At 41.5% G+C, this 15955-nt stretch overlaps 1 protein-coding gene across 6 annotated transcripts in view; it reads right to left on the bottom strand.

Annotated features, from left to right (window-relative positions):
* Positions 1–2756: 2756 nt before the first annotated feature.
* LOC119653246 (oxysterol-binding protein-related protein 8) overlaps positions 2757–15955 on the bottom strand; it is a 63046-nt gene continuing 49847 nt past the window's right edge. For 5 of the 6 annotated variants that reach the window (XM_038057846.1, XM_038057847.1, XM_038057849.1 and 2 more), the window contains 7 exons: positions 11382–11606; positions 10909–11307; positions 9975–10129; positions 9734–9912; positions 3620–4484; positions 3251–3561; positions 2757–3183 (listed from right to left, as the gene is read on the bottom strand). In XM_038057846.1, coding sequence (XP_037913774.1) covers positions 2970–3183; positions 3251–3561; positions 3620–4484; positions 9734–9912; positions 9975–10129; positions 10909–11307; positions 11382–11606 — 2348 coding nt within the window. In that variant the 3' untranslated portion in view covers positions 2757–2969. The remainder of the gene's footprint in view (positions 3184–3250; positions 3562–3619; positions 4485–9733; positions 9913–9974; positions 10130–10908; positions 11308–11381; positions 11607–15955) is intronic. The other variant, XM_038057851.1, reaches the window with a different exon arrangement.

Here is a 15955-nt window from a genome sequence, read left to right as displayed (position 1 = left end):
AAAGAAGACGAGGCAGACCCTGCCTCAAATAGAACGATGACCTAGGCTAGGACGCCAGACAACTTTTAGGAATATCGAATTGGTGGACCTCGGCGCAAAACCGGGATGTCTGAAGTTCCTTACTAAGGCAGGCATGGACCGGATACCGGTCCAAATCCGTGAGTGTCTAAAACCCACAACGACAATACCACACTCCCACAACTGTGAGCAAACTGAATATCAAGCTAATCACTATGGATGGTCAGTCTTCAAAGGAATGATAACTAAAAGCAAAGCTACCAAAACCAACGAACTTGTTCGAATCAAGCAAACCGTGGCACAGCTATCGTGAAAGTTGACCAGTACCAGCGTCTTCTGCGCCTCAAAAAAGAAGTTTCAATCAAGGACCAATCTATCCCCATTTGAATATCTGCAGGATTCAAACGGCTGACTGAAGCTAAGTAATAACAATTCACTGTTATTAAACTCATCATGAATCTATGGAGTCAAATATCGTAACGCTCAAGTGTTAGTTGAATCTCTGAAAGCAGACTTCTACTGCATTTCAGAGACATATCTAAAGAGCAGAATTTTATAGAGTTATCATCGACAACCTGCTAACCTACCTTCCCTTGTTTCCTGCAGCGGCACCAATTAAAACTACGAATAATAAGCAGTCTCTGTTTACATAAAATGAAACTCTCCTATTGACCAACTCGGAAATGCGTTAATGGGGTCATCCCGTGTGAAGGCCATTTTTTCCTAAAATTTGGTAATATGCTATTATTAACTCTATTTGACCAGGTATCGGAGTGGGATGTATTTTAAGGCCTAGATTTTCAGATTTTTCGGTTGGATAGGTTTTGAGAACGAGACTTGTTATACTTTTTGGGGCATACACTAAGCCCCCCCTCTATGTTTCACCCAATATCGAAAGTAAGATAAGTTTCGAAAGATACTAATCAAACCCTTCCTTTCGGCCCCTCACATGACCAAAAAATTTGGGGAATTCAAATCCTTGATTTTTAATAGCAGCTTCAACAAGAAACCCTCTCAAAACCTCTTGGTCCCGATCAATGTCTCTTATGCTGTCTAATAAATTGTAATATTTGTTTTAGAGCCATTTAATGATTCGGCCTCCTCCAATCCAGTGTCCGGCGAAGGACCAGCAGGTTAGCGCCATATTACAACACAGAAAAAAGACTAGCACAAAACAGTCGCAACTTGATCTTGACACATTCGCAATCCAGTCCATTTAGTGTGGGTACTGCCTATTAAATATACTGTGGCTATTAGTTTCTCCAAAATCTCCCTCCTACGTAGGGTACCCCAGATATGCTTCCTCGAAATCAATGAAGAGCAGGCCCAGCGAATATCTACATTCCGCGCATGTAGTCAATGCAGTAAGATCCGAGACGGAAACCAGCCTGCTCTGTCGGTCAAGCTTTCGATATGTTTTTTGATGCGTTCTTTCCCTTCCTTCCCTTCTTCCACTCTCTGGGAAAGGTCTCGGATTCCCAAGATATCCGTATGAGTCGAAGTAGCAGATCTACAATAATTGCCGGTGCAGCGATAAGTAACTCTGCGAGGAGACCGTCAAGAGCAGCGATGATGATTTCTCTTCTACTTGGAGAAACAATCCGTATCCGCATGTAACGGTGACTAGCCATTTCATCCACAAGGGGAAGAACCTCACCGGATGTAATATGGTTAAAAATCATGGTGAATGTTCCTTTCACCTCTTTAATTGTCCATCATCGTGGATAAGAAGTCGAGCGTTGACGTCCTTTACAGGACCATCGAAAGATTTGCGACCACATGCAAGCTCTTTCGTGATGCGGTATACAGATCTGAAATCACTGCGATCTGCGGCATCTTCCGCTTTCCTGGCCAGCACAATAGCAAATTCTTTCTTGTCACGGCATATACTATGCTGAACTTGCCGCGATTTCGGTCTGTATCGGAGTTGGAACTTGTTAGTAGAGCCTTCAACCACTTCCGTTCACCGACCCGCTTCCATGACTCCGCAGTTAGCCAGATTGTATGACGCCCTTAGGGACGCGATCGACGTCTGTGCAGCACTCAAAAAAAGAGCATTTTTAAAGGCGGCCCAATGCTCATCGATATTCTCATCCGCCGCTCGATCAGCAAGAGAGTTCTCCCACTGTCAAGCGAAAGCTGGGTCATATAAGCGACCGGTGTTGAATTTAGGGGGCCACAGCTCCCCAACCCTGCGAGAAGTGGTGGACGCAACACGTGAGCGAGCGTAAGCAACCATCAGATGGTGATCACTTTCGATGCCGATGTCACGTCTTTCTTGTTATGGACATCCAGAAGACAACTAACTACTGCTAATCGAGAAGAGGTCGACCTGATTGCTCGAACGGCATTGGTCAATTGAAACCCGACTGACTTTATGGCAGGCTCTGTGCTCGAACAATGTGCCACTAATAATGAGGCGGAGGTTGCAGAAATCTACGAACCTCCCACCATTATCCTTACGATCGGCAAGACCATGCTTCAACATCACATGCTTGAGCAAGGTGAGATCCCACCTTGGCATTCAGATCCCTCAACACGATCCCAGTTTCACCTTCAGGAAACTTCCACTGAACTGAGTATAATTGCTCGTAGAAACCCTTCTCCACTACATCGGAAGTCTCCGTTTGTTCGTAGCATTGTACAATTGCACATAGAAAGCTGAAAATCCATATACTCATATCTGCCGCTTGATGAAGCCACCCTGGCAAATTCTAAACTGAATAATTAAAAACCGATTTAGCGATTTAAATATTTATTTTCGTAAATGTAACAACGATTTCCTTTACACCTTCTATTACACGTTAAATTTCGAACGCTTAGCCCAAGAAAGAACATTCACCTATAATAGCTGGCATTCTATCGGACAAAGGACATTGTCAAGTTGAATTTTTAGGCAAAAACTTAAATGTAGATAATTTGTTTTCTGATTACTGTCATAGATTTCACAATTAATTCCTTAACACGCTAACAAAGTACTGAGTAGCAAATGCAACAAATATAAATATAACGGCCTTAACATACACACCACGATTTGTCTGATAATTGCTGCTGCTACTATGAATTGGGGCAAATTTAATTTTCTCAAGAGCTAACTGAATGGCACCTAAACGTTTAGCGTGTTCTTCCAGAGTCTTGTTGATCCTTTCAACTTTCTCCTCCAACCTGGAATTCGTGAATGGAAAATTATTAAACGTTACCAGTAAAAGTAAGGATCTTCAATTCTGCTTACTTATTCAAATTCCTGCTTGATACAACACCATCAAGGGATTGACTAGAATCAGAGTCATGCATAGCTGCTTCCGGTGATGATCCCTTTGACACCCGTTTCGATTTCAATATTCTCTTATTTTGTTTAAGCGCCACTAGAGAGGACCGTGACTCCCCTTGTAAAATTGTTATGGGTTCGCCGCTTACTATACTAGTTGTCCTGACCATTGGTGCACTGTGCCGTGTTTTAGTTTGTATTCTGTATTCACTTTCATATTGTTTTAAATCATTTCTAGGATCCCATGGACGAAGGTCGGCGTATTTATAGTGCCACTGAAAAGCAGATCTCCAATTAGCAAACGTTCTTATAACACTGTAAAGAACAGCATACCTGTCCGGTTACAAGATCCTGTTGGAAATGAACTGGAATCCATTCAATGCATTTAGCCTTACGTTCTTTCACAGCCGCCCGCTGTATTTCTTCCAAAGCAGTTTTCTCCTCCGTTGCAGCAACTTGATCGTCCCGATAAATGGCTGCCGAGACGTGCTGCCACAATCGTTCCGATTCGTTTGTGTTTTGCGATTCAATTGGTACCGTGTAGCGTTTCAACCTTTTCGTCCGAACGTCACCACTAGGCACGAATAGAACAGACTCTTCTTGGGTCCTTGAATCTTTGATTCTTATTTCACTATCCCAGTGACCCTGGATTGTCGCCAAAGTTTCTTTACCAAGCTTAATTCGCCCAGAAACAAGATTAGTTTGATCAGCACCTCCCAAAAACGGCTTCAATTTGAATTCAATGTCAGCTTTGTAGCCTGTATTTTCACATTCAATGGAGACTTTACCACCCAATTCCATCGAGAGGGTTCCCATTAGTATTCCCTTGCAGTGGGCATATGGCACGGTCAACGTGTAATTTTCGCCCCTTGGTAGCAGGGTCAATGTAGCGACCCCATCCAATATTGCGGATGTACTATTTCCATAAAACTTAGATTTGGCGAGAATGCTGCAACTAATACAAAAGCCATCTTGACGATTTGTAACATAGAACGCTGATATGGGTGGATGATGCGAAACTTGCTCGGCAATGTAGAATGTCCGACTACCATTTGGGTGCTCCCAATAGCAACGGAAAGTTTCTCCCAAGATGGGATTGTACGGCTTCTTTAGACCTTTTGGTTTTTTATAAAATCCTGACATATACCACTGGGTAATTGCTTTCATTCGGGTGAAAGGATCATCCTCTAGAACGGCTCTGAAAAGCAAATAAAAATTAAATATTTCATTAAAAATTCATCTTTCTCATGAAATAAAAGCTTAAAATTGGCTTTATTGATAGAAGAATCAAATATTAGAATGGACGCAAATGCTGAATAGGAAATTAATGTATTTGACTCGTTTGTTTTAAAAATCAGAACAAAAAACTTAACTTTTAAAAGAAACTAACGTATATGTTAAGCTCCGAAGAAAAACGCCGTTTTTTTCTAACGCTGTGGTGTTACTGAGTATTATGAATTGGGAGATCGATCCACTGCTTGTCAAACGGAGACTTAATACTTTGTTTCGTATATTCATGAACATCCGACTCGAAAATCCGAATTGCCTACAACTTCCACAACGATCAATCCATTTGATTAAGAGAAAAACAAATCACTCTTCATCATGACAGCATGCAAAATTACTTCCCACTATTTGAACGACGAAAAACTGATCTTCAAATGGACCAAGAGCTAACCTGCTACCAATTCAGAGGAAGAAAAAAATGTGTCTTTCCTACTTCCTTTAGGACGAGGTCGGTTCGTAATGCAACACCCCCTCCAATACACGCCATTCAATACACGAACAGTAGAGTTATAAAGATGCAAAGAATGAGACTGCTAGGGAAACGTTCTTTTTGTCCCTAAAACAGGACATGAGAACCCTTGTAAGAACAGATGAGTTGAACTTCCTTTATTCAATACGAGGAAGGAAAGATGGCGCTGCATTTTCTATGCAATTCTCCAGATGACTTAGGTTTCTTCTCTGACACGGAGGTGAAACAATCTTAAAAAGGGACGCTCACTCTTAGCCTATCTGTCCAAAACATATGAAGATGGAAGCAACGGATTTTAACTCTTCAAATGTTAAAGAGTCACAAACCTCGAATCCACTTGCGAGCAATCAAGTCCCAGTCGAAGCACGGATTTTGAAGGTCTCACCAGATTCACTTTCCCCCACGGAAAAATCTGTGAAGGACATGCTCTCCACTTTAATGGAAAGCCTGTACTCAGTGTCTACGGCACTGTCTGTTGGAAGACATAGCGACTCCCACAATGAAAAGAACTAGAAATCTGACTACGCCCGGTCTGTCGGTGGCACTGTTGCCTCAGTCTCCCAGAAAACAGAAGAGAAAGGCTCAGCAGAAAGAAACTTCTGCCGTAAAGGAAGGGGAGACTACAGGCTAAATTTTAAATGTTAGAACCTTCTCCGCCTCTCCTCTCTTTTTGTGAAGAGAAATAGGACGCAAGACAACCGAACCTTTAACTGAAAGTGTGGATAAGCTGGTAACCCTGGTAAGACTCACATCAGACGTAACAGACCTAAGCACTACTGGTAGCAAGGCTTGGAAAGTTGTAAGAGTGCACTTGGGTTCGTTTTAACAAAATCTACAGTATTGGATCAGTAAAGGGTGGCGAGGACTTTCTTCTTTCAATTCTGTTCCCAGGACCTCATCTTGCAATACCATAATTCAAACGTCATAGTTGCCTCTACTTATTTACCCTAAAATTCCTTGCATCCTCCACCGACGAAAGAACTAAATGATCTGGTAATATATGCAGAATCAAGTGGTCTTGAACTCTTAATTGGTTGTGATGCGAACGCTTAGCATATTGTTGGTGCAGAAGCAAATAGAACCCTACAAGAGGGAAGCTATTTGATTTTATCACTTCATCTAGTCTGATGCCCACGAACGACGGAGCCAAGAAGAAATGAAATAATTGACCTAACAATATCCCACCTCTTTATTTCATCAAATGTAAAGTGGACACAACTAATACACTGACGCTTGAACATACCATTGACGTTTTCCAGAGATAGCCAGGAACTTGTTATAGGTCTTCACAATATCTTCTATAATGACGGATCGTCTGGTGGTTTATAAGGTTTCCCATTTCATCACTGAGCAGCGAATAAGTCGGGTCTATTTTCCACTATCAGATTTAAAACTTTATTAGGAATGCTTCCCAAGCCTGAAAACGTGCGGTGATCACGGATCTACGTCGGTCTCCTCACACAGCAGTTGCGGACAATTTATTTGCACCTCCTCACTTTGGCCTCAATTAAGTTGCGTTCTCTTGTTCAACACTACTAGGTCACCGTGCATGGAAATTGCAGCACTTTAATTTCGCTATTCCACCAATAGATTACTGAGAAGCACTTGCCTTCTTGGCACATTTACATAACATGCTTCTGTGGACAAACGAAAAATTTGAAGGACTTTCTTTACGAAAGCCCCCTCTAGTTGTATTTCGATGGCCGTGGCTTCGGAAAACCGATCCTCCACCAAGGAGTTCACAATCAAACAAGGCAGCCCGATGGACATACTGAATCATCCTTTTTATCTACCGCCTCAACAGTTTGTATGCAGATAGGATTGTATTCGCTGTGGTGCCCACTAACACACTAACTTTCGCTGTTAGTGTGACACTTCCACTATAAGTAAACCCTAGGCTAGTTCCAGGAAGACTTTGTGTTTCTGAATAGAACACGTTTCCTCACATTCCACAGTACTACATGCGGTCGCTATGTGATCAAAACCAAGGGAACTGTGGTATCACTTCAGTAATATTTGCCTGATCTGGCCTTCGTACCATAGGAATTTCTCTAATTAATATAAGAATTTGCTTGCGCTAACATCTTTGAGGGTTGTCCTAAGTAGTAGTGCTGCGTACTAATGGGACAAATCCACACTCAAATGTCTTTATAAAAGAAATACACAAAACCTTTCATAGCTGAAGTATCCAGCTTCCGGTTTGCCGACTAGTTTATAATAAGAACGGACTTACTCCTCAAAATAACCATTTTGCCGATATCATTTCTTCGTCGTTGAAAAATCTTTGACCGCTGATGGAGCCGATTCTTCCTTGCGAGTCCATTGTTTTGACTGTTCTTTTATCTCGGATATGAAGTGGTGAACCGATGTTTCATGCATGGTTATGAAAATTCTGCGTTGTTCCAGTGAAACTTCGCTAAACACTCAACTGATTGTGAGCAAACGCAGCACTCATGTTGCGCACAGCTTTCTCATGTCCAAATTTCAAATAATATGCGATATACCGCACTTTTTGAAATGAGTACCATATCTTCTAACTGGTGCACTTTCAATCGACGATCATCCAGTGCCACTTTATGGATTTTCTTCACCATTTCTGGAGTCGACCACTGCGAGGCTCATCTTGGCAGCTCATACACCCTCGTTTAAACTGTGCTTCCCAATCTTTTATTGCTGCAAACGAAGGAGCAAACTCACTCAGAGAGAATCCAGTTCAGTTGGTTGCGCTGAAACCTTTCAATTTAAAGTGTTCCATCACATAACAATGACCAATTTTCTCCATTTTCACAAACTGACTGAAAACGTTCATTATTGGCTGCCAAACAAATACTACAATACATGTTCAAACTATCGTAGAGATATATGGTTTACAGATTGTGCACTTTCTAATTCAGTGACGCGTCAGGCCAGGAACTTTTGGCACCACCCTCGTAATCTGCTTTAACGCTTGGGGATTGTCGGTACATGTTGCCTCTCCCTGTTTAGAGATAATAATAATATCTAGTCGTATCAGTCTCCAGCTTTTCTTTTCCTTGGGAATTACTTTTTCCGGCTTTTGTTTCGGGAATCTAGTTTGGTTTCGCCCGGTTCATGTCTGAATTCTACTAGACAGTTTTTGTCGTGGTTACAATGCATACAGATGTGTGTTTTTGAATTGATATGAGGAGTCAAATACCACCTTGTAGCCACTTCGGTCATGCTGCTCCGAGAGATGAGGTAGGGTGTAATGAGTTGCCTCTACCCTGAATGAAATCGCAAGTCATATTATTACTTTTTCCAGGATTCCAAGCTCTCTCTTCGAAGTCCACCCCCCTTTCACGGATTCAGAACCACTTGTCCTTAGCAAAACAATGTCAGCCACTTCTTTTATTGTTCATTTGTTTGGGGGCCTTTTGGGAGTCTATTGCCGAATTGATTCGTTCGACCCTTTGCACGATCACTTTCCTGGTTTTTCTGCTCCGATTTCTATACCTTTGAGAGACATCCTTGCAAAAGCTCACAAGCTTACAAGCCTGAAAAGCTATACTAAGGGATAATACAATGACCCTAATGCACAGGCATGAGAGCTTGAAATGTCGGTCTTTCATTTGACAGAATACTTTTTACCAATTATCTAAATTATGTAACCTGCAGAGATGTTTATGAGTAATTAATGAGAATTTTTAATGTACAATAAGGAACATAGATAAAATTTAGAGATTTTATAGTAACAAACAAGACCTGCTGCTAATAATGGAATTGGTAAGAAGACCAGCATTTGAGGAGAGATCCTGTTTAGAAGTTATATTCTTTATACTTCAAAGAGATTTATTTAATATGGTATTTGCTTCATAATAGGAACCTTCATGCGCTTCGTATTCAGAAAAGCTAAGAACGGTTTCCCAGGATGTGAAAAAAAGGGAATGATTAGTAAAATCTTTAGCAATAGTCATCTCCAGAACAATGAATATTTAGAGATGAACTGCTGTGATCTTAACCTTTAACTTACACGCCAGAAAAATTACGTTAAATACATCCCAGCAATTGCCACTTCTTACATACTTATAATTTAAGTTTAAACGAGTTTCAGTGTATTCTATGTAAGGCCAGTTCACAAATTTTAGAAAAATGATGTGTGACAAAATGAATGATAATTTGAACTTAAAAATTCTTTGAGGTCCTTTGGACCTCTGGTGTACGTTCAAGGTTGAAAGACTGATCGACAAAGAGTAGGCTCGTTCCCAAGCTTAAAGCTTCTGCAAGTGGTCGAGGCAATCCTAAGGACCCCAGTCACAATCTGCAGATTTTAAATATCCATGCTACCTGCTTTCTCTTGAAGAAGAAGAGTACGGAAAGTTTACGTTCTGTCATCGATACTCTCTGCTCTCCGGCAATGTAGAGTTTTCCTAGATAAAGACAGAGACGATGCGATAGCCGAGATAGTCGAGCATCAGCTTTTCAATTCTCAGATTTCGGTATAAGTTTTATTAACTCATACTGAGCAGTACTAACGGCATATAACAAAAAGAATAGTCATAGAAAGGGCTTGAGTAGAGCTGGGATTTAGATCCGCTTATCCCCCTTTCTCCATTTAGGAATTTACACCAAACCACATATTCCCATCCTAATATTAGAATTAAAAAACAACCACGAACTACATCTAATAATGCGAGTTCTTGTGATTTAGGTAAAAAATATAAAGTAATGCTCACCTGGCTAAATAATCGGCATGATAATATGAATCAGATAACTTATCCAAAAATGACCGTGGTTCCAAAATGAATGTTGGGAGAACAACCTTGCTCAAGTCCATCCCAGGTCTAACTTGCTTAACTAAAAACCAAATAAGACTCTTATGCTCTTCAGGCAATTCTTCTACTTGTTCACCAGCCTGTAGAAATATTGTCATTTAGAAGCATCATAAATCAAATCAATATATGAGCCTGAACTTACTGCTCCAAACTCCTCTTCTGGCAGATGGACATATGGCGTCTCAGGCATTTCTTCCACTTCCATCTCCATGCCATCACCAACATCTGATTCTGATTCGGACTCAGGGCCAGACATAAGAGCAGCTGCGCCTTCATTTTGACTATCCACGTCCAGATCTAAAAGAAAACAATTTGAAATTAACTCAGTCGCAAGCTTTGTTCATTCATTGTCAAAAAAAATAGAATTCCACGACATGATGGTAGTTTCCATGATACTATGTCGAAATAACAACGAAAGGTAGGTTAGGAATATATAGAAAGACTAGCAATAATGATGTCCAACTCAACAGTCATACGAAGAACCCTCCGTAGTGTGTATATGTCCTAAATGCAAAATCCAAGAGGTTAAAGGTGAAAATTTTCTTCCTACCGAAAAACATAAGAATGCCATCTAAAATAAATGGAAAAATTCGCCGATTTTTACAGCTTAAATAAAAATAGTTTAGTGATCCATCGTTGTGAGTTTGTCTCCAGCCACTTTAATTGGCACCAGCCATAATATGTAGAATATGTATGTACATGTCTAAAGTTGAACTATTACGCTTTGATCTTTATAACACGAATCGTGAGATAATGGAATGATGGAATACAATCTTGAGTGCGTAGTGTGTTTTCAACAAACCCATTCTTTACTAAACTCTAAAACTAAACAAACGGGTCTCCCCTCAAGTACACTTAGTACACATCCGAAAACGGTATGAGATGTGGTGAAAGTAGACAAAGATATGAGGATGCGAAGAAAAAACTAAAAGCATCAAAATAGCCATAAACATTCACTGGCTAGGAAATTATACAAAACCAAAAATCCAAAAGATTGAAACTAATGTTTAAAAAAACCATAATCGGACAAATGTTCTATATGCAGAAAATTTTTTAGAACAACCACTACTCAATACCAGCATTCCCATTTCTATAATTCACTGGGTGAATTCCGGCCTGTATATCATTCTCGTCATGATTATCATTATCAACAGAAACATCAAAAGCGCTAGACGATACGGCTCTTTTTATCAAAGGATTGTACGCTAACAACCCCTCATTATCGGATAAATCACTCATATCCGAATGATACTCTTTCTTCCTACTACCACGAGACGTACGTTTTGCTTTTCTGAATTTCTGTTTGATATAATCTGGGGAATGAGACATGACTCGTTCCCAATGTGAAACTGCCAGACAGAGTTGTTGAAAAATTGGAGTATGTGGTGCATATGGACTTATAGACGTTTCCTTGTACTGATCAATCAATGGCGACGGAGGAGTATATGTGGCCATGAATACTGGTTTCTCGCCGGCTTGCACAATTAAGAATTTATGTAATTATTTTGGAAAATTTTGAGTAAAAAATATAAACAAATATAATACAAACCATCATTGAAGTGTTTCTCGTAATCGGCTTCAGACCATTGAGTCTCATGCGAAATAGTTCCACTGGCAATGGGTTCATTAGCACTTCCCGTGTTGCTGTTTGATCTTAAAAGCAACGCTGAACATCTTAAAGACAATTCAAGAGCATCCATCCAGCACTTCCCTGCCGCTTGACTTGGGGCTCTGAATATTAAGTAAGCAGTAGGCAAAGGCTGCACAACAGCACCTGAAAGAATACAAATTTTAAAGTTATTAGAAAGTGTTCATTAACAAGTGGGAAATCGGAAGCTGATCCCTTCAGATATGAAAGGTTTTGTGGCTTCTCATGTGACGAACTTTGCGTGTACTATTGTGTACCATTTTTACTATTTTCCAAGATACTTTTCCAAAACGCGCTAGTTCTGGAGAATGCTCTATCAGGAATAGTCCACCTACTGTAACTTACTTTCTACTACATCTATAGTAAATCTATTATGAAAATCAAATGCCCCAAGAATCTAAGTCTAAGTTAATAGAGCGGAGGCGGGAGGTGTATTCCTGACGAAAAGATTTTTTTGAAAAAAGAAGAGGAAATGGATGAGTAATGGAAAGATTATCAAATGAGAGAGCAACATTCGTACTTCTAACGAACGAGCAGAAGAGAGTTAAGGAGGGTTGGAGGCAGTCAAAACCAGAAAAGGAGCCTAGCATAAAGTCCGGAAATTTTACAACCCGATTGGTAACTTCAAGGCGATGGGTGTCGAAGCGGAGCTTATTGTCGAAAGTGACTTAGAGGTTTTGAGTGCAGTTCTTTTATGATAAGGAATATCCGTCAAGAGGTTGAGGTAGGGGATTTAAGCAAGTAGCATATTGAGTGACACTTGTTGGCGTTTAACGCCGCAAACACTTTAGCAGAATACCAGCGAATCAGAGTATTTAGGTTTGAAAGAATAGAGACGCAGTCCACAGGCGACGATATCATGGAAAACAGCTTAAAGTTGTCGACTTAGAGCGAGCAATGACAAGCAAAGTGGGGAAGGTCATTAAAGAAGAATAAGAATAATAAAGGACTGAGAATAGAGCTTTGTGGGATGTCAGAGAAGGGGATATGCAGCCATCAAAAGAGACGCGGCAGAATTGATTGGAAAATTTGCAGAAAACTTTCATTTAGACTATGTTGCTAGGAAATTATGATGCTCTGTAATAGAAAACAGTTCCCCCATTATCAGGGAGCCTTCTATGTCGCTTAGCTACTCGCTCATTGCCTCTTATACGGAAGATAAATAAAAACAAAGTAGGTCACAAGAATATTGTTTGTTGTTGTTACTTTACCACAGGGAGATTCCGAATAATACAGTGAAACTTGGTTCCCAACCTGAAGCTTCGCCGACAAATCTATTAATATAATAATACGACTGCCATTTATCCCTTGGTGGGGTATAGCGCATCAACCACATCTACGCCCCATCGTTCCTGGTTACTTGAAGTGGCCTTCAGCAGCTCCACTACTTCCCGAGACGCTCGCACTTCTCCTCTACTGTTCTGCGCCAAGTGTCCTTGGAACGACCCAATCGTCATCTTAGGAGAGTGGATTTCAGTGCATGGCGTAGCCCGCAATGCAGTTGTCGCCCTTCTTTAATGTGTGATCTATCAACTACCACTTCGTCTTCCGATCACACGGCGCATACTAGTGGCAGGCATGTACGCCGACCAGTTCTTCGATTGAGATAGTAGTAGAGTAGGGCCAGCGCACTCCAATAATCCGACGCAGACAAGTATTGGCGAAAGCTTGAAGCTTTTGGGTAACAGTGGAGTTCACTTTCCATGTGCTACTCCCATATAACAACAACTCACTAGCACAGAACCACCTCAACCTTGGTATTGAAATAACTGCATTTCCAGATTTAAGACAGGGCAGCGCGAACGGATCTAGCGCTGTTAATGCGTCGGGCAACATACAACTCGGCAGAAACCACGCATCCTAGATATACAAATTGATCGTCGCCTTCGATGCTCTAAGTCAGTATCCTTGATTTTGTTGGTGTTTATCTTCAGTCCAACTCTTCTTAACTCTCTTTCCAAATCCACAGCCATTTGACCAAGATCCATGACCCGGTAACAGAGATGAGAGAGCTAACAGATGTCATCAACGTAGTCGAGTTGCTTGAGGAAAGATGTCATTGTCCATTGAATTCGTCTTCCGTCTTCCGGACAAGCCAGTATGAAGAACGTCGCCGATAAGAAGATGAAATAATAATATCATCAGGATGCAACCGGTCTCCGCATTGGACCTCGAAATTCTCCAAGATTTTACCACAATCCAGTACGTGATATTTTGTGCCATCATATGTCGGTCTCATAATATCTTTTTTATCCGGAATGTCCGCCCTGCGTAGAGCACTCCAGATACGCTCCTTCGTTACGGTATCGAATGCTTTCTCGAATTCTGTGAAGAGCAGGTAAAGCAAACATCTAAACTCCACGCACTGTTTCAAAAAGAATCCGTACGGTGTTGATGGGGTCAATGCAAGAGGATCCCGAGCGGAAACCAGCCTGACCTCTGTCGATCAAGTTTCGAGGTTATCTTTAATGCTTTCCAGGATTAGTTTAGCTATTATCTTTACGACGGCAGGGAGGTCGCAGGTACCCCTCCAATTGTCACACTCAAAACGGGTCCCCTTCTTTGAGATCTCGACGACCCTCCCCCCCCCCCCTTTCGGATTCCCAAGATTTCCGTTTGTTATCATCTGGTACCTCAAACAAACATTGTCCAGTTAAGAAATGACCTGGAGTTAACGCTGTGAAATCGTTAGGGTCGCTGCTAACTGGTGTTAAAGGTCTTGAATTCATGCAGGCTATTTATCCTTGTTAATTTCAAGAAATTCATTATTTAGAAGGGCTGAGCTATATTGGGTACTAGTCTATAGCAGCTTGTGGCTGCTTGAGCGAATTTGAGAAATGAATCTAATATTTAATCATCATCAACGGCGCAACAACCGGTATCCAGTCTAGGCCTGCCTTTATAAGGAACTCCAGACATCCCGGTTTTGCGCCGAGGTCCACCAATTCGATATCCCTAAAAGCTGTCTGGTATCCTGACCCACGCCATCCCTCCATCTCGTGCACGGTCTGCCTCGATCATCCTCATCCATACGGATTAAGTGACCCGCCCACCGTAACCTATTGAGCCGGATTTTATCCACAACCTGACGGCCGCGGTATCACTCATAGATTTAGTCGTTATGTAGGCTAGAGTTCGCAATTTTTCTTGCTAAGAACCCAAATCTCCGAGAAATACATGAAGACTGGAAAGATCATAGTCTTGTATAGTAAGAGCTTTGACCCTATGGTGAGACGTTTCGAGCGCAACAGTTTTTGTAAACTGAAATAGGCTCTGTTGGCTGACAAAACCGTGGGCGGATTTCGTAGATGGATCTAAAGAGGATCCTATCCCTCGCATTTACCTCAGCTTTTCGAATCACTTTTTCCAGGGCCAGGTTAAAGAGGACGCATGATAGGACATTCCCTTGTCTTAGACTGTTGTTGATGTCGAATGGTCTTGAGAGTGATCCTGTTGCTTTTATCTGGCCTCGCACATTGCTCAGAAGCAGCATAGTCAGTCTTATCAATTTCGTTGGGATACCGAATTCTCTCATGACCGTGTACAATTTTACCCTGGCTGTGCTATCATAGGCGACTTTAAAGTCGATGAAAAGATGGTGCAATTGATGTTCATATTCCAACAATTTTTCCATCGCTTGCCGCACAGAGAAAATCTGATCTGTTCCTGATTTCCCTGGAGTGAAGCCTCTTTGGTATGGGCCAATGATGTTCTGGGCGTATGGGGCTATCCGGCCTAGGATGATAGAGGAGAATATCTTATAGATGGTACTCAGCAACGTGATACCTCTATAATTGCTGCACTGCGTGATATTTCCCTTTTTATGTATGAGACAGATAATGCCTCGCTGCCAGTCGTCAGGCATTGATTCGCTGTCCCATACCTTGAGCACAAGTTGATGAACCACTTGGTGTAACTGGTTGCCTCCATATTTAACCAATTCGGCTGTAATTCCATTGGCTCCTGGCGACTTATGATTTTTAAGCCGATGAATTGCACGAACTGTTTCTCCTATACTTGTTGGTAGCAGTATTTGTCCGTCGTCTTCAGTTGGGGGGACCTCCAACTCGCCGATGTTCTGGTTGTTCGGTAGCTCATCAAAGTACTCAACTCTTTGCTCCAATATACCCATTCTGTCGGAAATCATATTTCCCTCTTTGTCTTGGCAGGGTGAGCATCGAGGTGTATAAGGCTTCATCCTGCTGACTTGTTGGTAAAACTTCCGCGCCTGATGCCATTGCTCCCTGTACTTTTCTAGTACACAGACCTATTACTTCTCCCAGGCGTCCTTTTTCCGTCTGTGAAGCCGCTTCTCTGCTCGACGGAGTTCGCGTTCTTTAGGAATGCAACATTACTCAGTATGCGGAATTCTTCCATTCCGTAGCTAACTTACATTCATAGTCAAGCCAGCCGTTCCGACTTTTTTTGCGGCTGGGGCCAAGTATCTTTGCGGCCGTATCAATGATAACATTCTT

This window comes from Hermetia illucens, chromosome 3, assembly GCF_905115235.1.
Source record: "Hermetia illucens chromosome 3, iHerIll2.2.curated.20191125, whole genome shotgun sequence".
NCBI classification, from domain to species: domain Eukaryota; kingdom Metazoa; phylum Arthropoda; class Insecta; order Diptera; family Stratiomyidae; genus Hermetia; species Hermetia illucens.
The sequence above is the reverse complement of the archived record's forward strand: the minus strand, read 5'-3'. Positions and strand labels throughout refer to the sequence as shown.